The sequence below is a fragment of the Takifugu flavidus genome, chromosome 19, assembly GCF_003711565.1.
Source record: "Takifugu flavidus isolate HTHZ2018 chromosome 19, ASM371156v2, whole genome shotgun sequence".
Taxonomy (NCBI): Eukaryota; Metazoa; Chordata; class Actinopteri; order Tetraodontiformes; family Tetraodontidae; genus Takifugu; species Takifugu flavidus.
In genome coordinates this window covers 10,307,114-10,334,858 of record NC_079538.1, presented here as the reverse complement: position 1 = coordinate 10,334,858, position 27,745 = coordinate 10,307,114, and the positions used below count along the sequence as shown (strand labels likewise).

Here is a 27,745-nt window from a genome sequence, read left to right as displayed (position 1 = left end):
CGGTCTGTTTCCAGGGGTTTCCAGGTGTTTCCAGGTTACTCGACCGTCAACAGCGCGCCTAATTACCGTCGCGGCGCATCTCTCCAACAAAGTTATCGCGGTGAAGGCGACCAGACAGCCCGCGCCTGTAGTTACGCGTGGATACCCCTTTAAAAGGCTCACCATGTTGCCATCACATGCTCCAGCGCAGAAGTGGGATGAGGATGTTCTTCTCGTTATGTAAAACGAAATCGTTACTTCTAAAGTCTGCGAAACGCAACTGCGGGGGGTACTTTTGAGGCTTGCTGCTTTTTGCGTGGCAGCAGAGGGAGCCCAGCCCTCCAACCCCCACCTTCTTTCTCTGTCTGTCTGTCAGTCAGTCATGTTGCGCTGCTAGTTGTTGTTCGGCAACAACGCAGCGGCTGGTGCGCAAAACTGGAAGCTCCGTGCGGTGTCGGTGCCAAGTGAGGGGTATTTAGCGACGTGTGTGCGGGATCTCCAGCGGCAGCAGTGGACGAAGCTGAGGAGAGAAGGGGAAAAAAATCCCCAGAAACACCCAGAGCCAGCCTTCCTCTTTTCAGAGAGGAGTGTTATCGCTTCTTGTGAGAGTTGTTTGCTCCGTCCTCGCTTCTCGTCGTCCCTTTTTTTGTATAAAGCGGCGAAACATCATCGACATTCGGGGTTGTTTCCTCCTGTTGAGGCTGCATCGGAGAACCAGTCGAACGAGGCGGACTTGTCCTACCTATCCTTTCGGAGGGCAGGGTGCCCTGACTGGCTCAACATTAGGCGATAGTGTTGCCGCTTCACGGAGCTCCGAACGGTGAGTAGCGGCGGCTCCACCTTATCTCTTCCTTCACACTGGGTTTTCTATGGGGGGTCGTTTCCGCCCAGGGTGGATGCATGGACAACGTTTCTCTCTTTTCGTGACAGCCTGTTCTGTGTTGTGTGGAAGCCGTTGCAGTGGCAGATAATGGCCATGATGATGAAGACGGTTCCCAGGGAGTGGTACTCTGCCGGACCCGCCGTGTTATCATAGTTGCCCCGCAGCCCCTCCACCTCCAACAGCCACCTAAGCGTAAGGCGATAGTAGTGCTTTGTCCGCCAACACAAGGTCAGCGAGAAGGGGCAGTAAGGTGAGGGTTGGGTCGTGATAGATAGATGCACCTGGATATCAACCGCGCTGCCTTCAGGCGCACTTAAGGGCTGCAAACTTTATTGCAGTTGTTTGCGAAATTCCGCGCAATTGGCGCTTTCAACTTTGTGATTGGTGGCGAATCAGCCTTTAAAGTGAGAAAATGAGCGTCATCCAGGAGAATCTCTTGCGCAGGTAGATGATGTGGCTTCCTAAATGCCTACGCGTTTAGCCCACGCCATGGTCTGCCGATGAGGTAATAAAGACGATGATCTCAGAAGCGATGATGCTGCTATGACATCATAGATGAAGCACCCTGGGGTGGCTCGGGCTGTCAGTGCGGGATCTCTCAGCTTCTTAGAAGTGATGAGGAGAAAGTGGCATCTGCAGGGAAAAACCTTGGAAAATAACTTCCTCCACTGCAGGATTTTGGCAGAGATTTTCTCAATTTTCTGCACATTTGATCTCTTAAGTGTCTTGATCAACAGTACAGAATTAAGACTGCGACGTTCTCAACAAAGCTTCACAGGGCGTTTCTGCGGTCATTTTAAAACAGCATTTTCAAAAAATGTTTATGGGGCTTTATTTTCAATAATCATTCACACCCCTCTGTTCATGCTTCCAAGTTCTTATTTTACGGCCGTGTCCATTGTTTCAATGCTGCTGTATACGAGACAGTCTGGCAGAGTGCATGAAAACGCTGATCTGTGGCCACCCGTGGTTGATCATTAATCCCTCGGCAGTTTCTTTTAGCAGACTTACCCTTTACTGGAACAGTGTCTCTTAACCACATTTCATCCCGCAATACATGCAGGACACCACCTCACTAAGCCTCCATAAATGTCATAAAACCTAATTCAGACATGCTTTAATGGCTCATACCTAGACCCACCATTAACACAGGCCTAATGATTGAGTCATAACTGTAGCACTAATCCACCGTGGTTTATCAGTGAGGCTCTGCTAATATCTGCAAATCACCAGAGGAGCGAGGACCGCTACAGTTATATTCCAGTCAGCCTGTTGTGGAAACTACAGCAAATGCCTGGGTAATGTTGACTTTTGCTTCTTTAGCAGCATATCTTTCAATCTTTGGGAGTAATCTGGCCCAAGATTGAGTGTTCCTCTTCCTCATAAATACATTAATAGGATATGCAGCCTATAGAGGTGAAAATATGTTCTATTTAAATGATTCTGCACTGACGAATTGCCCATGTCTTTAAACTGCAACTCAAAGACGCTACCAGACAGTTCTGATATTGCATTATCAGCAGAAATAGTCTGAACCCCTCTGACGACTTATTTTATGTAACTTTTTCTGAAGTCCGTAGATAAAAATCCCTAACATTGCAGGAAAGATGTCAGATTCGGGCAGAAAAGCTTTGATTTTTCCACACTCGCCTCTCATAACTTATCAGGCTATCTTTGGATGGTGGAATCACTGAACGTTGCTCTGCCTCCTGTGCTTGGATCTATAAGAGAGCTTGAACCAAGCCAAACCTGAGGAAAAAACTCAAGTTTTATTAGCATTTCATGCAAGCACTGAATTAAGAAAGCATGATCAAAATGTCATATTTCTACTCTTTTTTCTAGCATTTCTTAGTCCACTAGATGACAGCACAGTGTTATATGTTTCTTTTTAAATAATATTTGCACATTTCACTGGAAAAAATCAATCCTCTATTTTAATTAGGTATTTTTACATTGTTTCACAGGTTTTAGCCATATGAGGCAGTGATTGATAAAGATTATCCCAACTGTACACATTTATTATTCTAATGCTGCTGTTTGCTTTTCCTGTAATCCCATAAGTTTGAGCGGCAGCGCTCCATTCAGAGTGCCCACCTCTGGATGAATATCAATGTCTTTTATATAAAGGCCAGTTTAAGTGCCTGCATATGCGTCATCTGAACAGTTCCATACCCGAACTGTTATTAGCATCATGCTGTCTTGCTTTCATGGGTAGTAGCTTCTTTCAGTTCATCTGCTGCCGTCGTCTTGAGGAGAGCCTGCACCTAAACACCACATTTACACTCTGAAAAACAACACATCCACTGGAGAAATTTAAACCAACCGCTTTACTGTTTATCACCCTATGGGTTTAACATTGTTGGAGCAAAAACATGCAGAACTACACCTTGTGAACAATCCTTTCATTAAAAGTTTAGACTGGCAAATCTTAATAAGACGGTGTGCTCTTTCTTTTCTTTGATGCTTTGATGTTTGGTCACTAGTTGAAATAAGCAGCTCGATGCTGAACAGTTCATTTTAGCTGACCAGTTTAGTGTAGTTTTTGACTTCTTTGGCTTTTCCGATGTTTTTATAAGCGACAGAAGAAGAAAAAATTATTTATGCTGTAAGCAAATCTCTGAAAAAAGGAGTGGAAAACGAATCCTCTCCCGAGGTTTGAAACGCTGAACGACTTTGGCTTCTGTAAAACACAGTTTGCTTCTTCTCGGTTCACAGAGAAGTGAAGGGTTCGCTGCTGCTTTAATTGATTCCATCCACAGTTTAAAAAAACATCCACAACTGCGGCAAAGTCTGAACCGTCCTACTGTGTATCTGCGTCCCTGCAGCCTTTTGAATCCATTTTTGGAGTATTTATTGATTTTATATGTAAGGAATCGGTGAGATTATTACCTCGATATGACATCTACTTCTTCAAATTCTCAGTATTTGACAGTAAAATCAAATATTTTCATTTCTAAAGTTCAGGCTTGTCAGAAAGTCCATTAAAGTCGGTGTTGATTGTAGGGGGCCTCTCCCAGCAGGGCCAGGTGGTTGTGGTCAGGCTGTGTCACTACCTGTTTCACTAAAGGGGGTTTTCTTTGTTTTATTATGGTGGTGTGCATTGTCAAACTTATTTCACAGAGTCACGAACACAGCACACACACGGGAGGGAGCGTTGCCATAGATTCGTTTGTTAGACCTTCGGGGGCCCCTACCGGCCTGGGTTCTTGAGCGGTTGCCTGCCTTCTCTTGGTGCCTCTGAGTATTAAAGTCAGCAAATTCCTGAATTATGTGCTTAATGTTTCTGTTTGTTCAGTCTGTAAGTATTTAAGATATGCACGTTCTTCATTAATTACTTTAACATACTCTAATTTATTCTTTGTCCAAGTTCGGGGTTTACTTGGAAGAGCAAATAATGACATAATTAAGTTGTAGGAAACAACTAGTCAAACAACAATTCTTCAAATTGGACTGCATTGCTATAAAACAGAGCACAGTTCTCTTATTCTGACTTCATTTTCCCTTTTACAGTTGACTAATTTAACCATTTAACTATAATTTAACTATATTTTAAAGCTAGACAGTTGTTTTGTGTATTCTTGGGTTATCCTATTTTATGGTTAATATTATGCAGATGGAAACAGTGTTTAGAGATTTTAAATGAGTTGTATTTTTCTTGTTATTTTAAAGCCAAAATCCAATTTTCCTCAGTTGATAATGATGGCCATTTCAGTTCAAAATAATATTTGGTCATCATCAGTTTCATTAGAATAAATGTGAGTATTGCTTGTTTTAACAGGCCCCTTGTACGGGGAGCAGGGGCCCCGGAAGACTCTGCTCTTTCCTCCTGAGTGTTGTTGTTGAAGTTCATTATTGATGAAAGCGGCTGGCGGCGGTGGAGGTCACGTTCCGGGGTCCGCTCCGCTGATGAAGTTGCCGTTTTGAGGCGGCTGCGTGTGTGTTTGGGTCGGCTTCAGCAAAGTTCAGCGTGTTAATCAGCCGCTGTTGTTGCGATTCCACCGCCGTTCACCTCTGGTTAGATGGTATTTGATTAATTGCCGGAGCGTGAACCGTATAGTCTCCAATTGAACACACTCAGTTCTTAGCTCCCAGCGACACACTCTTGTTATTTTTATTTGATGGTGTGGTGGGATGGTTGGATATGAACCCAGTGACTGGAAAACTGATGGCCAAATACACACAGAGCATATATATGCAAATAAAAACAATAAAAAAGAGAAGTGTGTGTTTTTGTTCTGCTGTTCATTGTGTGAATCTAATATGCAGGGAAGCTGGAGGAAGTGATTGTTTGATACTCAATAGACGGAAAAAAAAATGTGATTTCTTTTTTTGGTAGATAACATGCGAGTCGTGTTTAATGGAACAATAGGACTGATTGTGTCAGAATGTCTGCTATCGGCATGTATTGATTATTTGATATTACACAATGTGACAGCCACTGCAGCGGAGTATAAAGAGCCTTTTTTTTTAAAAAAAATGAGAGAAGTCTTTTGTAGAGTCGGGTTGAATGTAATGACTGAGTGTTGAAGTGCCCTGTGGAGCTGTAACTCAGCTCTAATTCTGCTTTTCAGCCTTTCATCACGATTTCTCGCCATTAAAAAGCTTTTGGTTAGGTAGCAAAGTGGCTATTTTCAGATTGCTCATTCACCTGAAAAAAAAAAGCTTTTTATGGAGGATTTATGGAAAAGGAGGGACTACAGTACCTAGTTCTCTCTTTGCATTAACATTTAACCAGCATGAGTAAAAATCAGTTTAAAACACTGTTAATAATCAGCTTTAAGATAAAAATCCTAAGCAAATCACAATTGCATTGGTCACAATTCTAACCATAAACCTCACTTAATCTAGAATATGGAATCCTTTAATGGCGGGTGGCATAAATGTTCATATTTACAGGCTGCTTTCAACAGCCTTGCAAATTGTTCCACAAGCCGCAGCGAATCAAAAGGAAATGCATGGGAGGAAATGCACAGCGTGTCGGGGAGGTGCACGCCAGGCTGAGCTACAGGGTTCTCACTGACACCGTGGGCTCAACACAGAAGCACAACCTGGCCTCTAGTCAGTATATCTGTCATTAGAACATCTTTCAACGATTGCTAAATTGGGGTTTAGTTAAGATAACTTTCTGTAGAATAACTGTAATAAAAAAGGGAAATTGTGCTAATTGACACATATTATTATACATATATTAACTGTATGTTTATGGACAGGTGTAAACAGTTCATATCATTTCCTGCTATAGGCCAAAAACCTGCAAAGGTGTTTGTGCCCTGTCCAGGGTGTATCCTGCACCCCTGCTTTGCATGATCGGAAGCAGCCCGTCCAGCCCGTCCTGTCCTCTGCCGAAGAATCGTCCCTCTTTGCAGACAGACTACACAAAACGTCTGGCGACTTTTTTTTTTCGTCAAAATGATCTAACGACCGTGTGACCTCATCTATCCGTGTCCCGCTCGCTGCAGACGGCGGCTCTATTCTCTCAATAGGAGGCACAAAGAACATAAAATAGATTACACTTGAATCGGTCTGAGCTCCCTCAGACTGGGGCTGGAAATAACACGCGTGTCCTTGAGCACGGACTGATTCAAGTGTACTCTACCCAAGAAATTTAAGCACATTCGGAGCAGCAAACTCTAAAAACACATACAGTTTCGGCGGGAGGCAGGAGCGATAACTCAGGACACTGGGGTTAAGTTCTTATCTCTAAGGAAGGATTTTTTTTATCACACTGACAGGATGGATTTACATTCAAATGTTTATAGACATGCGCATTTTTTGGGTTTAATTTTAAACTCCGCCCTTGAAACGTATATTGGCAGGCTTTGGAACATTGTTCAGAGGGACATCGGGTTGGGAATCGCAGTGAAAGAAAAATAAATAATTAAGTGGATCCTAAAGACTATGAGAGGAGATAAGCGCAGAGGATGCATGATTTATTTATTTGATTTTCAGAGCTGTTACAGAAAAGAACCTCAACAATTATCTGTCAGCGAAGGTCACAGGGAGGCAAGAATTACTGTAAATGTGTCAGTTTTCATTGTCACAGCATAGTTTTTCCTGATAATACTAGTCTCCCTATTTTTAAAGTGATCATAGTACGTGTGTTACCACGGCGCAGCTACTATTTATCGGCTCATTAGCGCTTTGACAGATCCGTTGTGTCACAATCATTGCGACTGCGAGGATCGTATTTGAGAATCCACATCGGTTTGCTAGCAAATATCCATGAACTGAAGGGTCCATTATGCTTGTCACATCCAAGAGGTGTTTTGGTCTGGAAATGAATCTTTCCAGCAGGGTCTCTGTTGGTCCCGTGTCCTGGTAGGCTGCCATCTTTGCGATGGCTGCTATTAAAAAAAGGCGTTTTCAGCCATGCTAAAGGCCCTTAATGTCAGCAGAAAAGCTAATTGAAGCCTCTTCTTCATACTTTTTTTGCACATTAGAAATCCACAAGGTCTGGAGTTTATTAGGAGCTTATCAGGGTTGGCCAGAGTGTGGCTTTCTCAGTAGAAAAAAAAATCTTATTAAAGTTTTCTGCTATATCATTATGGGTCCGTTGTAAACACCCAATGAAATGCAAATCACTGGAGGAGATGATCTAGGGTTATTTTAATTATAACAGGTGTCTGCTGCTGCTGTTGGAATGGTCAAGTAATTCCAGGGGTTTACCTTCCTGCATAGACCAATTTTGAGGCTTTATAAGCATCATTGTCCAGCGTAGTTAATGTCAGGACATTGTTTTCAAGCCTTTAGGGTCTGGAGCTCTCTGTTTTTTCCCTTGAGCCTACCTGGAAAGCCTTGCAGCATCTAATGGAACGGCAGAAGCAGCAGAATGATCCTCTAAGACACAGAGCAGCACAAGCGTTAACGACAAAGGAACAATCACGTTCCTACACAATGTAACCAAGAGGAATTATAGGGGAGATGGTTGTAATATAGCCAAGGAAGCAGGAAGTAAGGAAGGCTTAGGCTCCTCTAATAGGGCTTCTTTTTTAGCTATAGCAGTAGGACAGAGGACAATCATCTGAGCAATCAGCTGATGCGGCCTGGCACAAACTCAGCAGAGCTTTCAGCAGAGCACGGCTCACGTCTGCACTCAATCTTCATCAGTCGTGATCCGCTGTGCATCGTCCAAAAAACACAAATGATCTCTAAAGAATGCGCATAAGTAGCGCACCAGGAAAAGTGTTGACGGGATTGAAAGGTATTAAAGATTATTGATGTGTTTCTTTTCAAATCTGTGTGTGTGTGTGTGTGTGTGTCAGCACGAGTTCTTCCGACACTGCATTGTAATAATTTTTTTAAAAGTAGCTAAAATAAAGATTTTATACTGTCACATGACCTGAAGGAGGTCTCCAATGGGACTTTATAGCAAGGTTCTGGGTGATTTAAGTTCAATTCCAACATTTGTGTCGCTGACCATAAATTCAGACGCCAGTTTTCTATTTTTCCCTTTGACAGGACATGTTTTTACAGTTTGCTGCACGCTCCACTGTTGTGGTTTGGCCATGGCAGTCTGACAGGGTGATGTTTGCCTGTCTTAGCTGCGACATCAGCCTCTCCTTACTTGTGATTCTGCATGAAATATTAGTTTCTTGTCGATTCTTCCCCACAATAAGCGTTTGGAGGACGGAACCACCCGGTGCTTCAAGTGGAGTTTTTTTTGCAAATCATTGAATGACCAACCAGGAAGAGCACAAGCGCACACACACACACACACACACATAAACGCACGTCTCGCACGCAGCGCTACCGTCCTCTCTCTCTCTTCCTCCACTCCTCCCCAGCTCTCCCAGTTTACTGAGCTCTGCCATCGCACCAGTCCGGCGTTTCTCCCCCCACCTCCCCGCCTCCCGCACCCTGCGCTCTCTTTCCCCGCAGATTTTGCTCGACGGTTCCGCGGCCGGCAGCAGGAAGCGAGTCGGAGAGCGGTAAGTTAGGAACCCCCGATGGTTTCTGTTGCGATTTCGCCCTGAATGTTTGAAGTTGCTCCGACTGGCCAGCCGCCGTTCGCGGAGGAGCGCAGAGCCCATTTTTCCTCGCTTCGTGCACCAGAAGCGACACACGGGGGCTGGCTGCTACGTGCCATATCCTCCCGAGTCTCCACCAGGACTGTGATCCGAACAGCCGCCGCGTCGCTAATAAAGATTCCGGTGAGGAAAATATGCTCAACAGAGGTGACTGCCCTTTATTTTGCGTGGCGTGTGTGCGTGTTTGTGTATCGTCCACCCCCCTCTTTCTACTCTCAGCCCATATTTAGAGCCTGACTGGCTACTTCAGATGGCCAGGCTACGTCGATCCCTCCTGTATCCCATCCTGCCGCCTCTCTCGGTCAGTAAATGTTAATTTACGCATGTGGTCCGCGGATCTATTGTGGCGTGCCCGCATGCGGAGCTTCCTCGTCTCATCGGTGGATCTGGCTCTTCCAGCTCACGGCTGCGGCGCAAGTCTCGGAAGAAAGGCAGCCGCCGACAAACGCGATGTTTTCAAATTCTTTCAGTCTTTTATCTCTTGTCCATAAACCTCATCGGCGTCACGCCGCCGCGCCGCGCTGCGCTGTCACCAGCCGCGCCGAGAGGAATGGGAGTAACATGAGCCCGTCGGATCGCCTTGAACCAGGTGCTTCGGTGTGTTTTTGTCGATGCTCCGGCCTTGGTTGAAAGTTGGAAAGGGAATAGGTGTGGAAAACAGGTGGATTTAGGTAATTAGAGGTTTAATGAAGGTGGCTGAGTTGTTTCTGGCTGGTGTTACCAAGGAGTCCGTGTTGGCGATGTGAGAGTTGGGTTCTTCATGTTGGTTTCTCATTTCCTAACATGCTGCTTTAACTTTTTCCTACGCCTTTATGATACAGGCTGTTCTTTAGGACATTAACTCCTTATCAACTTTGTCATTTCCAGACAATATACAATTAGGTGGAAATTTATCTGGTGATAAAACACTTTTATTAGGTGCTGGTGTCAGAATGGACCCTGAATTACCCCACAAGATCTTTTATCAGGTGTTCTGCTTATCTGATGAAGCTGAGTGATGTTTATGTGAGGGGGACACGACAGGAAGTGTAAGGTCAGCCGCTGGGCTTTCCACTAGTTTATGTCCGGCCGGGTGGAAACAGTGGCAACCTCCAGACACACATGGCGACCGGGCCGCAGCACTTTTGAAAGTGATACAAATGTGCCAGAGCCAACAGCAATGGTGCGAGGTCCCAGAAAAAATACGCAGCCTCTGCCATTATGTCATGTGAAATTGCTGAGCCCAGATTAACGTCTATAGCAGCAGCGCGTGGAAAAAGCTCCGAAGGTTTATTTTCCAATACATTTGAACCCATCCCAGGCAGGCTTCACATCTGAAACCATGCTCGACTGTCAGATGAGGAAGAACTGCCTCTGGGGAAAAACAGTCATTTAAACGAGGTTAAATTGATTGTGGATAATTAATACATCACAATCATATTCCAGTATTTGTCTAACTTGGCACCTGTGCTGAGGTGCAACATGTTTGATACTGAAGAAAATCCTTAATTACTTGTGCATCCTGTTGTGTTTTCTGCAGAGGAAAACAAATCTTATGGTCAGCATTGTGTGTGACGAGCTGGTTTTTTTTTTACCTTATAATGGCGCAATGCCTTGCTTAGAGTCACTAGAACAAACTGTGTTTTAAGAGCAAAAATAAAACAATTTCTTGCGTTATTTCCCACCTACGCTTCCCAAAGTTGCCTCACAGCAGCTTCTGAAAACCATCTTCATGCTTTTATAAAGTCTGAGCACTAAAAAAAACAAAATACAGCATCAAGGTAGACAAAATAGATGTCAGAAAGTGAAATTATGTTTTATTTAAAGAACAGTTGCTTCGATTTGTGATTCTTTAATACTTTCAAGCTGTTTGTTTGCTGATTTCCTGTCCCGTCATTCCTGTCGGTGTACATTCACATACGTTTAGTTGATGTAAAACTAGACAAATGCATTTATTTTGCATATTCAGGTGTAATTTGCAGTCATATTTTATTTTAAAGGAAACAGTGTTCACACAGTTGAGTATCTTGGTTGAAATATGTGCATGAGACTGACTGTAGAAATAGATTATAGAGAGAACATTTCGCTGCTTCAGCTACTTAAGGCATTTGGCTCGCCCATTTGTCCCATTTGACTCGGTTAAGCTCTGTGTTTCAGTTGGCTTTTCGGCGTTTTCCCTTCAAACTAAACATTTGTGCTAAACAGTCCTTTAACAAGCCGTTAATTGCAAGCTCTGTTCACACATTGATAAGACGGCGCGCTCAGTGAGCAAATTACAGAGGGCATCGGTTTCCTCTGTGCTGCATAAAGAGACATGAGCGTACAGCTGGAGCTCACCATATGATCATACCCTATGCATTCGCTTGATCACCAAACCATTCAGCTGAATGTACCCGTCACCGAGTCTTTATGAAGCACACTTGCATTCATGTATGCACCGTGTTTATTTTTTGCCATAGTACGACAGCTTTATGCACTTTTACGGCCCCTCTCCAGCTATACATGTTCATTATTGTGCTGGGTGGCGAAGAAAATGCATTTGATTCGCCAAAGAAATCCAGAGTTCACAACCTTGACAGATGTTGTCCATGCAGCTGCTGGGGCAAGTTTTCTAAATAGTGGTTCCTGTGCACAAAAGGGACTCAGGAAAAGACTCCAAGATGACAATGACAATCAAGTACAGCAAAGGTGACCAATATGAGTGCTGTAATTTTCCCTTCTTGTACATTTCTTCTTTGTAGGCCTTGACTAGAAGCATGTGATGCCTCAAGCCAGAAAAGCCATTTCCCCCAGGGAGAGCAACAGTGGTGTCGAGTGGTGGAGTAACCGCGCTCTCTGGCCACATGGTGGCACTATGGGGGGCACCCAGCTTGAGCGCTCTCTGCGATTCGGGAGGACAAAAAAGATAAATGAGGTCTTCAAACCGAAGAAGAATCCAGCCAAGAGGATGAATGACAAAAGGGGAACAACAGAAAAGTCAAAGGAGCACAAAAAACTCAGCCAGAAGCGTGACAAGAAACGGGACCGCAAGCTGTATCCTTTAAGGGGGAGGGCAGGCGCTTCAGATGGGGAGGGCCTCAGCTGCCATGTCCTCCTCACCCGTTTGGAGGAAAGTGTCCGCGAAAAGGGCAGCTCTGAAAGAAAGGGGCGAAAGGAGCAGCGGCGACATTTATCCCACAAATCCAAACCTAAAAAAGGAAAAATCCGCGAACGAAAAGAGGAGAGGTCGTTAACAAAGACGAAATCAAAATCAAACACTCCAGGTCACGCAGGGTTCAGCCTCGTCCCGCAGCCCCGTAAACGCAGGCTGGCGTCTCTAAATGCTGAGGCAGTGAACAGCCTGCTGCTGGAAAGAGCTAGCGACCCTCAGCCAGCAGCCAAACAGGCTCGGAGACAAGAAGATCCGATGAATATGCAGATCACCGTGGATCCGGATCCAGGCAGGAGTGGTGTCTCTGCTGGTCTGAAGGTGCCTCGAGGAGGTATGAAAAACTCCACCTCTCACAAACTTGTGCCGTGCCACACCTCTAAGCAAGCCAAGAGGGCCTCGAATGTTCGTGAGGAGAGAAAAGGGATGAGTCTGGAGAATCTAGATGCCCCTGCCCCGAGAAGGTTGGCTGGACTCAACGCTGCAGCCCTGCTGAAGTTAACCAGCTCCTCCGCAACCAGTAAGCAGAGAGTCAAGCCTGCACCCACAGCGACCGTCACGTCAGACTGCAAAGCTTCAGCTGCCGTCTCGAACCCAAAACAGCCCTCCAGAGTCAAACTCAAACAGAAGGGGCACTCACACAAGCAGAAAGGGAGAAAGGCCCCTCACGCTCACAGTGGCTGCACGGCCTGCAAAAAGAAGGCAGATTTCGAGCCCAAAGTGGAATGGGACACGACTAACTGCGCACATCGGCTGACCAAACCAGGCTACCAGTCACGCATGCTGGCGTATCCACTGAAGCAAGTGAAGGAGGAGCAGCTGGAGACAGACCTGAGCCCATACTACTGCTGTCCAACAGACGGTTCGGTGGAATACTGCCACCGCTTGGCCTTCTTCCTTGGCCAGCAGCCCTACAGGGAATCAGACGATCAAGCCATGCCCCCGGTCAAGCGCGAGTGCCTCGTATCCACACCATCACTGACGCATTCCCATCCGCATACAGCTCTGACCCTCAGCCCCCACCCCTGCCTCTGCACCGCTGATCACTGCTTCTCCAGTTATTACGTGCACATCGCCCACCCCACACACGCTGGAACGGCGTCTGCGAGTCTGGCCTCGCGCTCTCTTAACTTTGCACCGTCTGGTTTGTGTCCCAGTCGGATGACTGGGTCCAAGCTTCTCGGTCCGCAGATGTCCCACACCTCACAACTGGCACACCCCGCCTTCTGCAACTCGGTGACATCGCCTTGTTACGGTGACTCCTGTGGGATCAGTGGTTACACCTACAGAGCCATGCCTCCCGTCACCAGTAGGGGGTGCTCTTTTAGTCCCGGATGCACTGGATGTACACACAACATTAAAACAGGTGAGTTTGGGGAGAAAAATAGGTAAGCATCTAACTTTCAGGGTGTGGTGAGACAGGTACGCCACAAAGAAATAAACAAACTAAGACTTAAGGTCACTTCCAGCCAGAATCTTGTAGGACATTGAAGAAAGCGACGGTGTGTGATTCAGATATCAACCAAATTTCTACACAATTACGAGCTCCACCTTTAACCCCAGTTTGTGTGGCCTCCAGTATGAAAGAATGTATTATCCCAGTGTTCTACTGGGATCAGTTTATCATTCAGGCATAAAGCTTTCTATGTTGTTAAATGGTGGCCTCAAGCTATTTGTGTGCTCCAACCAGTGAGAGAGCTCCTTGTTGATGTGGGTTTTTGTGTGCGCATAAAATCAGGAACCTTGAGGATCTAAATTTAAATTGTGCTTAATTACTTAGCAATTATCTGTCGTTAGGTGCAAATCTGATCCTTTTTGCTGTATTGTGTATTCTTTCCTTTGCAGAGGGTTACTCCTCCACTCAGGGTGAGCTCAGCCCCTCCCTTATGGTCACCCCTGGGTCTAAATGCCCCCTGCCCACCTCCACTCAGACCAAACCCCACCCGTTCACCCCTCTTTCAGGGCGAGACCAGCCCCAGGATAGATTAAAGGTAGCCAGAGAATGCCCCAAAAGCAGCAAATCCTCAAACAGCTCCCCGTCCACAGGCCACACACGGTTGCCTCAGAAACAGCCGCTGCCCCTGCCAAGTTTGAGCAACGCCAAACAGAAGCGAATGAGCCGCAGGCGTGCCACAAATGGCTGGCGGGCAGTAGGAACACCTACGGAGAGGGAGGTCTTTATCGCGGTAGGTTATTTGTCAGCTTTTTTCCACCACATAACTTAACTGAACAAATTCCATTTTAATGAGAATTGAATCCGTCCTTGTTGGCGTGCGTCTGTCAGGGAGAGGATGAGCTGGCCCTGCGGCAGTGTTACGAAGGCGTCGAGAGGGACGGCGAAGTGATCCGCGTCAGGGACACTGTGCTGCTGCGATCCGGCCCCAGGAAGAAAACACTCCCATATGTCGCCAAGATATCAGCACTGTGGGAGGACCCTAAAACAGGTACTAGACTGTGGAAGAGGAGGAGAGGGACCATGAATAAATACATCTAAGTGGACAAGAAGGGGCTGAGATTGTTTACCTGTGAGTGTGTGTGTGTGCGTGTTCTAATTTGCCTCCTCAGGAGAGCTGATGATGAGCCTTTTCTGGTACTACCGGCCTGAGCACACACAGGGAGGCAGAGATCCCAGCACACACTGCGAGGTGAGGCTTTAAAGAACTGAGGCCACGATTACATGATTAGAAGGAAACTGACACAAAGCAACATTATTTGACACATCTGGGTGTTTCCTCTTAATAGTGTAGCAGCTACATATATCAAGTGTGGTTTGTAGTGCCGCAACAACAAATCCACATGCCCAAGAAACCAGTAGCTACTGTGTATAGCTACTGTTAGCATCAATAAAATACAAAAGTGGTGATATTTTATAGAGTTCTCAATAGTCCCCCTCTCAGTTAGCACACATGCTAGAATATTACTCACGTTTTCCTCCATAATTGACATTTAGTAAGTGCTGAGACGAGTAGAGGTTTTTTTGTCACAACACTCGGCATTGAAAAGTTTTTGTCTCTATTGATTCCATTCTAATGCAAATCGCTTGTACACCCACTGTGATTTCAGAATGAGATTTTCGCCTCTCGGCATCAGGATGAAAATAGTGTGGCCTGCATAGAAGACAGATGCTACGTTCTACCACTCGCTCAGTACTGTAGGTAAGCGAGCGCACGCAGAAGTACACACCGGCAGTTAAAAGGGAGTGTGTTTAAGTGGGGGTTGGCGTTGTTTGGTTTCATTAACACCTCAGCGTCTGACGCCTGTGGAGGAATTTCTTGCTGATTTTTTTATTACAAACAAGTTCACATGTCGTTTGAATCCTCTTCCTACTTAGATTTTGTGCCTTGGTGAAGCGGCGGGCCGAACATGCCCCTCCTGGCAGCGCCAGCATGGTTCCCTGTCGTCCCGACTTCACCCCTCCTTTCCACCGCTGCGTGCCCACAGACGTCGACCCCGAGCTGGTCTACCTCTGCCGCCACGTCTACGACTTCCGCTACGGCCGCATCCTGAAGAACCTGCAGTAGAGGGCGGCGAAGAGGAGGCGTGTCAGCGGTCCGTGAATGAATCTTAAATCGGCACAGACCCTCCGGACAGTGGTGGGCGGGGTCAGGAAGGGTGGGGGTTGCTGAAGGATTAAATCCTTGTCTTTTCTGCTGGTGACCCTTGTGAGGAGAAGACAGGGGGCGTGTTGGACTTCATGAAGCACAGTCACATGACTACGCGGAGGCAGATCTCAGTCAGAGCAGCTGTATTTCCCAGTTTGGAGGCAAGAGGAAGTGAGAGTTCATCATATGGCTCCTGTGCCCAAGGAATACTGAGCCCCAGTCTGAACTGGGCTGCTGTCGGGATCTTGTCACCCCAGAGCATCTTAGCACAACAATCATGGTTGTTTGATTTGTAACCTAGTGCCTGTGCTTCCCCAGGAACACAAGCCTGCGCTGTCAGCTCAGTGTAAACGGCACTCACCCTGCCGGGGTGAAAGAGCAGCTAATCGACGGTGTCGTCTCAGTCCTCCTGATCTGAGTTTGTTCCACTTAGTGTGTTTTTGTTTGTGCGCGTGAATGCACGAGTGGAGAGTTTGTGTGTGCGTATTGTCACTGTAAATGGATTAATGTGGGTACGCGCGATGGTTCTTTAGGAGGCTTTCAGGCAATCAGACCAAACAAACAGCTTTAGAGGAGGCAGCGCTTCCCTCTCCCACTCGTCATCTCTTCTTCTGATCGACGCGACGCACAAATGATGCGTTTTCATACCAAACGTAACTGTAAAGCAGGGTGAAGATACACATGACAAAGAATTCTGGAATTCCAAACCAACACAGCTTCTTCTAAAGGCCTGTAATTATGTAACGATCAGTCAGCAGTCTTATGTCAATTTCCCTTTTTATTATCTCATCGTTGCTCGTGTCTGTGACTAAACAGCCAGCTTATGGGTGTGATCTGTCGCTTCAGTTATCTCTTATAGTCCGATCTTGATTGATTTAAAGCTGAGGCCTGCAAATGCTTGAACAAATAAATTGGATTTATTCTAATATAGTGGAAAAAACAGGCATTGACATGGATGGTTGACATGGTGCGACTTCCTCCTAAAAACAATGCACTCATGTAGCACCGATGATGTCGTGTGTGCAGAAACACAGTCTAATACCTAATGCTCTCTGTTATGATTTAATTGAATGCTTTTGTCAAAAATACCCCTTAAAAATGCTTAAATGTCCTACTTAAAACTAGCCAACGCGGGCCGATACACACCCTCTAGTGGCTGGTCTTAATGTTGGGAAACACAAAAAGTTTAATACGCGACAACGTAGTAGTTTCTTTAAACCCCACATCGTTTCATGCGCTGAAAGGATCTGTGGCATCGTGCACAGCAGCAACTAGCTTTCCATATTTTCACTCATACAAATTATTGGGAGATCTATAATCAAGTTGACCACCAGGGGGCTTTAACAGGCTCTTGTCATTGTTAGAGCTCTAATGTTTATTCTCTTGTTCGCGCTCTCAATAATGTCAACCTGTTGATCTCATCTAAACCTAATTTCATCATATTCTTCCTCTCAACTCCCCAAAGACAAACCAAAGGTTTAAAGCCAGAGCCCTCGTCTCCTCTCTTTCTCTTTTCTGTTTGTCAGCACTTCTGCCCTTGTTCCCTTAGAATATTGCACTAATCCTTCCCTTGATTAATTAAAGTTTTCTCTGTGTGTGTGCCCGCATGAACCTGTATGTGTGTGCGTGTGCGTGTGTGTGTGTTTTCTGTAGAGGAAAAGGAAACAATAAGGAAACTGGCTGCTTTTGTCATTGCAGACTGTATATTTTTATTCTCTCAACAGTAGACAAATTGACCGACATGTTGGTCATGGGACCTGGTGCACAATCATATGGAATATATAATACATATGCTATATATTCCCAGAGTCATTCCATTTGATTTACAATCTGCGCTGGCATATAAATATACTATATATGTATGTATCCACACTGTTAGTGATTAGATTTGAGGAAGGTCGCCTGACGGAGGCCGTGTGGACAAACGTAGCGCCACGCCAGTCGTGTTTTTGAAGGAGGGGAGGGCGTTTGCGGGGAATGCGTGGGAGCGTGTTCGACACTTACTCGAGTTGTACTGGAGTTTCAGACCGTGCCCTCAATTTTTTGCCTTTTAACCTACAAGTGTTAGAAAACAAGTAGTGCCAGCGAGTGTGTGTACATTTTTTTTGTTCTGTTTAAAAAAGCATAAAGAGTACCCGATTGCTTTCCTACACAGTTTCAACATTGGATGATACGCAAAACAACCCTAAAAGCCATTTTCTCTGAGCAGCACGACTCCGAGCCCAGATCAAACCTGATCGCCTGGGTTTTTGTTTCTTGAAGATATATATTCTCCTACTTTACACTTTTTCCTTAGTCAGACTATTTTATTATGTCAATTTCCTAAGAAGGCATATGCAATATATTTTTAGACTATTTTTGGAAAATGAACGTAACAAATTAAGAAAGTAATATGCATCAGTTATATTTTGTTTTCAAACCAGTTTAGTCATTGCAGCATTTAATTGAGTTTTGACCAAAATGGGGGGACTCAACGGCATCATGTGACCCGAGGTCGCCGATGAGCGAGTAGCGAGAATCTCCCTCCGAGGCCGTTGCTAATGATGAAGTGCACATATCTGAACCCAGGAAGCACCGGGCACTCTTTAACAAACTGACAGCCAATGCACAGTGTAGTATTTTTGCAAGATCTGTAATAATTATATTTAAAGTAAGACAAAAAAGAATATTTAAATGGAGTAAACAATATGTTATATTAAGATTTCAATTTAACTTATTTGGAAATACTGTAATTGATTAAATATATCCTGTTTGTGCTTCAGGACAGAATTGTTCTTTATTTGTGAGTCTAGAAATGAAATGAGTGAGATGTAAATGTTATTTTATATCATTTTGGCGTAGATGGGGGGGCAGACCAAAGCACACTCTGACAGACTGTGGAACCATCTAAACTTCTTCTGATTCCAAAACTCCACCACATTAAGCTTAAGCAGGATGTTTGGGAGAATGGCGTGGTCACCTGAGAGTCTATTGATCTATTCTATTTGGAGAGAGATGGACAAGGTGGTGCCGGGACAGGACGGGACGTCCTCTGCACCCCAGTCTAATCACTTCCCCAAATGTTGATGCTTTGTAACTACCCACTTTCAGTGGGTGACCCTTTAGGCCTGCAGGCAGGCCACTCTAGCACCCGACCTTCGCTTTGGTGTTGTGTCGTCAGTCCGCAGTAAAGGTGCGATACTGATGTGCAGATGACCCATCATGCAAAGCTAATACCACCTCTGTACCGTCACTGATTGGGATTTTGGACAAAGAGCCACAATGACGTGCATTTCTATGTAAGAAGCAGATTGGAATCAGGATTAGCCCCTCTCCCACCATTAGCCAGCCACCGTCATTCTTCCAAATGCGCATGTTGATCTCTGTCCCCTAGAGGGCAGAACTCTTTTGTGTCTGCTGAAAGCTGCCGTGGTTGCCTTCCAGCACTTTCCTCTCCATGTCATCTACTCTCGCATCCCTTATGGTGACTGAGATCAACGCAGAAGGTTCCTGGAAACGGGGCCGAAGAACACTTAGAGAAGGAGTCGCCATGAGTCACTCTCCCAAGTGCTGCCGTCAGGCCTGCAGAAAAAAGCATGAGTAGATTAGATGTTATTATTTATGTGACTTAATTTCCCAGCAGCTTTGCATGAAGGCAGTTGCATCCTCTGTTACCATGGCGATGAGGCATTGCCGGTACTTGGGAGAGGTCTGCGGGGTGTCCAGAATGGGTGAAACTATCAGTGATGTCATACAGGAAGTTTACTCGCTCAGTGATGTGGCAAAACGAAAGCAACCCACAAATTTATGCTTTCTGTGCAGTCTGTTCGGATGCTTGTCATCATATATTTTGATATATTTTAGAAGAAAATGGGATAGTCTAAAAAATCTAGATATTTTTTGAGGATAGAAGCGATGTGTGTACCCGATTATTGTCACTTTGTCACACTTTCTGGAAAATCTGGGGGATTTTTCTTTTTTGGAAGAAATGTATAACATCCCTGATTTAATGTTTAATTAAGAGAATATTTATAAATTGAAAGTCCTTTGTGAAAATCCATCGTGTGGCTTTTTATTTCACCTTGTAGAAAAGCAATTTTTCCTTTTTAAAAAAGATCTATTGGAATTGATATTCTGGAAATATAAAATCTAAAATCAAAACCTTCTTGTTAATGGCCTCTGGGCCTCCCATGAATAGATTAATTTTGTATAATGCATCATTTTACCTTGAACGAAAGGAAAAAAGACAACTGAGAATTCTCAGAGTAAAATGAAAATGAAATGAAAATATTCAACCTCTGCCCTTTCTCTGCTCTACTTATGGCAAATGCCTGAAAATAATTCCCCGTTTCCAAAGACACGTCTAGTACTGAAGTACCTGAAATTAAGAACAATATCTATCTGATTTAGTTTTTTCTGCTTTAAACTAATGTAACTGCGGACAATCTCCACACGAGGTCGGTAGTGAGCCCTCGGTCCCAAAGGTCAGGGTCACGCTTTTGACCTTTTCACACTGATTTGTCTCGGAGAGGAAACAGGTTTGAACTTTCTCCCCTTCCTCTGTTTTTTTTCCTTCTCCCCCAAATGTCCTTGTCAGAGTCTTGTGTGGCCTTTAGCCATCACACAAGGCCTTAGAAGCAGATGGTGGCTTGTATACAGGTAACTTTGACCTCTGACTTCTGCCCCACGACTGCTGCAGTGTGGATGAGAGTTGGATTTGATAACTGTTTTGAATCAAAAAAGACAGAAAAGGCACATAGACACACGAAAACATGAAAAGCCTGCTCCTCTTTCATGAAAAGAGCAAATCTAGCACTTCTGCTTTTATCTATCTATCTATCTATCTATCTATCTATCTATCTATCTATCTATCTATCTATCTATCTATCTATCTATCTATCTATCTATCTATCTATATCTATAATATTTCAGACTTTGCTTACACGAAAACTTTGACAGTCAGCAAACAGAAGCATCTGCTGCACAACAGAATCAATCCAGCAAATGCAAAATAGGCAGAAAGGCAGCTTAGATCAGGAAACGGGGGGGCACAATCACCTAACTGGCTTTTCATCTGCTCCTGTTGTCTTTCCATATTGGTCTAATTACCATGTCCAGCTTATTGTCCTCTTGATGACTGTAATTAATCACGTTGTCCTCCCTAATCTCGGAGTCTCGGCGTCCTCGCGCTGCATCGGGGCCTGATGTAAGCTCTTTTCAGGTGCGTGATGTGTGCACATCTCCAACTCTGCCTGCAACAGCAAGTTTCCAGCCTGCTGCTCTGTTTTCCTTTTGTCTGGGTAAATAACCGTTTGTCTTTTAAGGAGCAGCATTTTGCACGCAGCAATAAGTGGGACTTGATTTTCATGAAGTTCTTCTGAAGACCTTCCTAAGAACCATCTACAGACTGTAATCTGGCACAGAAAACTGAGAGTCACTCCAAGTCCTGTCCTCTAACTGAGCTTCAGATGGCTTATCAGGCGCTTAATCTGTCCTCAGAGTGACATCACCGTCTCCCTTCACCCTCCAGGCACTCTTCACTGTTCTTCAGGAGAGTGCGAGAGGGGGACAAAGCGAGAGGTGGCAGCCTATGGTGACGGAGACACACTGACGCACCAGGACAGTCGGGGGAATGGCAGCAGCCTCGCCGGAGGGGGACGCACACATGGAGGAGCTGGTGGATCACGGCCTGGGAATGGAAGAGACGGACCAGGGCCTGCTGAGGAGGCCATCGCTGAGGGAAACCTACCACAGCGACTCACTGCTGGCCCCCGACGCTGACTTCATAACAGGTAGAGAAGAGTCGATAACAAAAATAGGATTACCAGGTAAAGGCTCACATGTCAGGCTATTTGTTCCCTGTGGTGTCGGCTTTGATTTCAGATCCTTGTTTTGATTGATGATGGAAAAGAATCATTATTTGCAAGCTCTGTTCATCCGAAGCAGGAAACAAACACCACACTAGCCATCAGATTGCCGACTGAACCTCGCCAACTTCCCACAATGTATCCCGTAATGGCTATAAGTGTTTGAATGTTAATTATATAACATGTTCTGGCATTAGTTGAGTGACTACATGTCGCTTACATTTGCCTGCTGTGTGAAACATTATTCTGCCTGTTTAGATCAAATCTAAATTTAGAGCCCTCCTGAATCCGGTTGGCAGAAAACTTTATTTTGTTGCGTAATCTGAACAATGTCAGAAGGAAAAAGACCGATTTCTACTTCTCGGCCTCTGGATTCTTTCATTTTAACAAGTAAATGAAATGTAGCAGTACTCTCCAGTGCTCAGACGCTTACTGGCAGTTAATGAGATGCTCTTCCCCACCGTGTCCCTCTGCATTAATGCACACATGTGACCTTTACTCTGCCGGCACAAGCAGACAGATGCTCTTCATTCAAGCAACTACATCTGCAAACGCAGATTAAGGCACCCTCATCCTCGTCATTCTGATTACGCCTTGAAGGCATGTGATTTTCAAAGCTGTTAACACGCTCCAGGCAGTGTTTGTGTGTGTGAGTATATACAGTATATGTGTGTGTGTGAGAGAGAGACTGCGATAGATGGAGTAATCTGAGGCAGGACACTGACTTCGTGCACGTGTGTTGGCAGCAGCAGGGAGCCTGCCTGGTCTTTGTGTGGCTGAGTTTGTGCAGAGATTGAGCTCTGGGCTGCTAATTCCCTTTTACAGCGCCGGGATTATGTGCTATTCTAATCCCAATCCCATATGGAGGTGGCATGAGGGTGATGTCATAGTCAGAACAAGGGGAGGAGGAGAAAATCACAGACGTGCACGAGTCACAACCCTCCACGAGAGACAGATTACAGCCAATGATTACTGCTGAGAGGTGAAAAACCACATGTCCGGGGATAAAATGTGTTTCCTTGAACCAAAACTGCAGAGTTTTTAACCTTCTTACTCTCAGATAATCAAGGCTGAAGCCACAATTTTCCAGAAATCCTCGAATATTGAAGTTAGAAGCCAAAACGATGTGTTTTTGTTATAGAAATTTAAAAGCCAAGAATTGGTGCATCACATTTTAGCCACCCTCTTTCTGGATGGCACCTATGCCGTGACCTTTGGGACGTTGTAGGTTGTTTACCACAAAAAAAGAACACACACACACACACACCACATTTTCCAGTTTATTCCTGCTGTTTTCTTTCCCGGATTCCATCTCTCGTATTGACGTGGGGTTTATGTGTGTGTGGGCGGGGTCAAATAGGCTCAGTCTGAGGGATTATCGCTGTACTACACACGCACACACACACACACACACACACACACACACACACACACACACACACACACACACACACACAGATAGAGACAATTTAGGTTGAATTGGACGATGGCTGAGGTTTTAAGCACTTTCAACCCCACCCATCCCCCCTCCCCACCTTGACACACCCTGAAAGAGCTTTAAATGCTGTTATACTCATCACGGCGTCGGACGTGAGAGGATCCAAACATCTCCTGCTACTCAGCTGATGTGAGCAGAGGAAAAACTCCGGAGAACCTGTGTGTGTTTGTCCCTGACCCACATGAGGCGACAGAGATGAGATCTTAGTAGAAACCAGCCAGTGGATCAGATGGAAGGAGATCCGGCGTATCCGAGCGGTACAAAGGGAAAGAGAGTGTGTTCCAGGGAGGAGAGGAAGAAAAGAAAGACCTCCGGGACAGAGGAAGGCCCCCCTGGTCAGCAGGGGCGCAGGGAATCCTCGTCGGTGTCCAGCGCCTCTCACGGTATCACCTTGTGAATTTTTGGGGATAACAGCACAGGAGAAGATCAGATATCATGTAGTTGGGAGTGTTTTAGATGTTTTGTTTACATGCTGCTGTGTGATGTCACCACGGATGATCTGCTGTGTCCAGCTGTGCTCTGACCTCATTAGCTTGACCCCCCCTCCCCGTGCAGGCAACGAGGGAGATGCTTAAAGAGCTTTCTCTTCCTGTTTTCAATTACATCTTCAGATGACCGCAGCTCCGCCACCAGCGGCCTGGACGTGGCCGACCGGCTGACCTATTTGGAGCAGCGGATGCAGATGCAGGAGGATGAGATCCAGCTGCTGAAGATGGCCCTGGCAGACGTGCTGAAAAGGCTCAACATTTCAGAGGAACACCAAGCTGCTGCTGCCACGGCAACAGGCAGGAGACCAACAGGAGCTAAAGGTGAACAGATAATTGCTTACATCTGCACATACCTGATTGATTGATATTGATTAAGTTGGTTGCTTTATGTTGTGTTTTCCTAATATAATTGGTTTAAGTTGTAAGGTGAAAAGTGATAAATGATCAGATTCACTCTAATTCTCTTATGTACTGTGTAAAAAGGTAAATTGTATGTACCAAACAAATTCATATTTTTTCTGCCAAAATAATCATTTTGTTTTGCAAGCCTCTGTCAAAATATACCAAGGAAAAAGTCAGAACTTAAATACTTTCCTAAACAAGCCTCACATCTTATATTTAAAAATCAAAAGAGATCTCTGTAAGATTGACCATTTTTCTCTCAAATTTTAATTTAATTCTCCACATCTCTTCCTCAAATTATGATTTCAATCAATAAATTCTAAATTCTTCCAAATTTTTAAGCTAAAAATGTCCCCATTGACTACAGGAAGGGTATAGTTTAAAAGTCAGTTTGATTTTTCCCTAACAATAGAATATAAATATTGTAACTAATATTGCCCCCAACATAGAAAGGAAAGAATACTCAAAGATCCAAATACCTGTTAAATGTAATAAAGTACTTACAGTAACTTGACTGATGCAGCTCTCCCTGCAGCTCGGCCCGTATCTCTGGCGCTGCCCTCCAGACCCCCCATGGGCACCTCCAGCGCCTACCTGAAAAAGAGCTCCACGCTGCCCTCTAGCGCCACGTCGAGGAACTACAGCCCGACGCCACCTCGCAGGTACATTATTGCAGTTCAAAGAAGCCAACGAGAGGTGTGTTCATCCGGATTCTGAGAGTCTATCCGGCATTTGTCCAAAAATAATAAAAACACTGTTCCTCATTAGAGGAAAATTAGTCTAACACGCACCAGTTTTCTTTAAAATTGGAAAATTGTTCGAATGAAGCAGCGCTTAGGCTTCATTTATCTAATGTGCAAAAGCAATAATCCCTGAAATATTGTTCATGAACGCCCAGTTATTTCAGAATCTGCCCCTATTTCCGCACAATGCGCTCTCCACCGTTCTGTGCTGACGTCTTCCTCTCAATTACCTGCCAAATGATCCTGCCATCAGAGCGCATTAGTCAGAGAGAATAATGGTTTTTCTCTGCGGCATCTTAATGTGCTGTTTCTCTATCCGGAACGAGGCCGATATACGTGAACCAAGAGGAATAAAGCTCTGGTCACTGTCAGCATCATTGCTATAATTACTGCCACCATTAGCAAGAGTGGTGCAGCTCCTAATCGGACCGGAACATAGACGTTTTTCCCTGTTGATAAAACTTTAAATAATATGCTGAAATGTTAATTTCGCCAACAAAATTAACGGTCCTTAAACGGTCCTTATGGTCCTGCAGGTCCAAAACTCACAGGAAACAAAAGTGTGTTGATTTAGACTTCTGAATGCATCACAGCTGAAACTTTTAAAACTAAAATCCAGGTGATCATGGCTTGTTTTCCCCTTTCCAGTGGTGGAAAGAGCCCACTGGGGAGTGTGAAGGACAGTCCATGTAAGAGCACTAAATCAAGACCCACCTCATCAGCCAGTAAGAAACCAGAGGAAGGGTAAGAATGTTCTCCACTGTATTTTTGAACCACTATTCCTCATGTCCCAGCACATCCAGCTGGGTCTATTGGCTGGCTGCTCACATTTCCAGTCATATCACCACGTTTATTTACATTAACTGACATCTCTTCCTGTTTCAAACAGCAACAAGTCCAAGGAGGCTGCGGTTTCTGTGGGTACGTACGTGCTCCCTCTTTCCTGCCTTTATTTCCAGATCAAAACTGGCTGGAATGTGAAACATGCGCTGACTAAGATGCTATAATAAGACTGTAGGCAGATAAGGAAAAGGGAAAACAGGAAAATGACTGATTGCTGCTTGTCTCTTGTGTTTTCTGTCCCGTAGGGTCAAGACGTGTAACACACTGCAAAGGTAGGATTCGTCCCTTCATCATCAACATTTAAGAAATGGCCTGTGAAACCTTGAAAATAACGTTTAACGTTGACAGTTTAGACAGTGATTAAATTGTTTTTAAGGACTAAAATAGGCTGCTCTTCATTTTAAGCTTTTTTATCATCTAGAATTCACAAAGATGTTTGATTAAAAGTGGAAGGTATTGCGTTTTGAGCTGTTATTTTGTCCATCCTTCATTCTTTTCCACATCTCACCATGACCTGTATGCCTTTCCTCTCCCCTCATCCCTCTCTTTCTTTCTCCGCCCTCTCCATGCATCTTTCCATTCGCTCTCCACTCAACCTCCTAACCTCACTTCACCACTTCACTTAGTGACTATGCAGATCTATCTGAGCCCCCTCACAAGAAAGACTGGGTCTTCTGAAGACGCCAAATTGGCGGCGAGGGTGCCCACCAGCAGCGGGTCCACGGCCAACCCCCATGCTAAGGGAGGCAGCAAGCCGCAGGGGAGGAAGACGCCACCGTCGTTCTCATTGAACCTGAAAAAAACCACCAACAGCCAGCACACGGTGCAGGACGACTGTTTGTACAAGAGCCCCGTCAAATCCCCCAGCCAGTACTTTCAGATTTGCTACTGAGCAATCCTCCTGTCACCAATTAAACCCAAACTCTCAACTTCGGTTGTGTTTTTCCATGATAACTTATCATTTTGAGGATGGTCTTCCAAACTTTGTAAGGTTTTAATTCACGTCTGTAGACTTTGTTGCACGTTGGCTGTGTGATTGCAGAGGAAACCCACGCTCCATGTGTCCCAGATCCTGTGTCGTGTGCTGTTTGTAGTTTATTTGTCAGTGTTTGGTTTTCCACTTCCTGCATATGTTAGTTGCACCATGTAGCAGAAGCAGGTTCATTCTAGAATAACCAATAAACACTTACTGAGGTGACCCTTGACATCTGACTCTGATTGATGCGCTCGCTCTGATTCAGCACATCTGTCTTATCGTCACACACGGTCCTTTCATTGGAATAATAAACAGCGTATCCTTGAATTTAGAGGCACTGTCGGCCTTTTGTGGATAAATTACCTCAGGTGTCCTCAGGTGTGATGAGCACCTACAACTAGAGTGAACGGTAGTAACCAAGTCAAATGTCAACTTTCAAGTATCACCCGAAAAAACAAATAGTAAAAAAGCAGCACGAAGAACCTCATCAGCAATAAACTTTGACAGGGAGTTTCAATTAAACCTGAGATGAATTCGGGTGTTAGAGCGCTCCCTTTGGTGAGCTTATGGTACTGCACTGGGACAAGCGTAAACACGGTTTGGTCCAAAACTGGGAAATTTGAATTGTGATGCTAGGAAAGCTCTGTTTAACACTGTAAACACATAAAAAAAACCTCACACATGTTGCCTATAAAAGGTTTTTAAAAATCTTGAGGTAAAATTGTGTCCACAGCAGCATCTTGTTTTCACATTTATAAACTGATTTCCTTATGATTAATACCAAAAATTCTAAGTGTGAGTGCAGCGTGAGTGCTGCCCAAAGCAGCACCTGGATAATGTAGAGCATAGGTGTCAAACTCTGGCCCGTGGTTCAAATTTGGCCCATAATGTAATTATATTTGGCCCGCGAAGCCATACCAATTGACTATTAGAGCTGGCCCGCTGGTATTATCGCTTAAAGCGCTTGTGCTAATACTACAAATACCAGAATGCTCTGCTGGTGTTTTGGTGTGAAAATCTACGCTACATCAGCTGGTGGTGGTAATGCACCAATATGTGGCTTGCCAACCACCAAGAAAGAGAAAGTAATCATAGCGACTTTATATGCTAATGCTAATTCTGGCACTACCCCTCTGAAAAATGATTAAAGGAAAGGCAGAAAATAGGACCTTTCTGAACAGGTAGGAGGCAGAATATCTGTTTAGATATGTAGACGGACCTGTCTGTCTTGTATGTGGAGCCAATGTGCATTACAAGGAGAACAACAACAGATGACACTATAAAACGCAACACAAAGACAAGCACAAGCACCTGGAAATGACTCAAAGGTG

The 27,745-nt window shown here is 44.9% G+C and overlaps 2 protein-coding genes across 11 annotated transcripts; both read left to right on the top strand.

Moving 5' to 3' along the window:
• The first annotated feature begins 166 nt into the window (after positions 1–166).
• Positions 167–19,653, top strand: LOC130515873 (bromo adjacent homology domain-containing 1 protein-like). 4 transcript variants are annotated; one of them, XM_057016431.1, is made up of 7 exons: positions 167–799; positions 11,610–13,382; positions 13,862–14,202; positions 14,301–14,460; positions 14,582–14,661; positions 15,080–15,171; positions 15,348–19,653. In XM_057016431.1, the coding sequence occupies exons 2-7, from the start codon at positions 11,630–11,632 to the stop codon at positions 15,535–15,537; spliced, it is 2,616 nt and encodes an 871-aa protein (XP_056872411.1). In that variant the 5' UTR covers positions 167–799; positions 11,610–11,629; the 3' UTR covers positions 15,538–19,653. The 4 variants fall into 4 exon arrangements, with proteins under 4 accessions (XP_056872411.1, XP_056872414.1, XP_056872412.1 ...); XM_057016434.1 differs by lacking the exon at positions 167–799 and adding an exon at positions 7,033–8,790; XM_057016432.1 differs by lacking the exon at positions 167–799 and adding an exon at positions 7,034–9,036.
• A 1,053-nt stretch (positions 19,654–20,706) lies between these two features.
• Positions 20,707–26,636, top strand: LOC130515874 (echinoderm microtubule-associated protein-like 1). Of its 7 annotated transcripts, none has more exons than XM_057016441.1 (7): positions 20,707–21,425; positions 23,574–23,771; positions 24,376–24,514; positions 25,244–25,339; positions 25,485–25,516; positions 25,684–25,710; positions 26,076–26,636. In XM_057016441.1, exons 1-7 carry the CDS (start codon positions 21,230–21,232, stop codon positions 26,114–26,116), a joined length of 729 nt encoding a protein of 242 aa, XP_056872421.1. In that variant the 5' UTR covers positions 20,707–21,229; the 3' UTR covers positions 26,117–26,636. The 7 variants fall into 7 exon arrangements, with proteins under 7 accessions (XP_056872421.1, XP_056872415.1, XP_056872417.1 ...); XM_057016435.1 differs by having other exon boundaries at positions 20,769–21,425; positions 26,065–26,636; XM_057016437.1 differs by having other exon boundaries at positions 21,079–21,389; positions 26,065–26,636.
• The last annotated feature ends 1,109 nt before the right edge of the window (positions 26,637–27,745 follow it).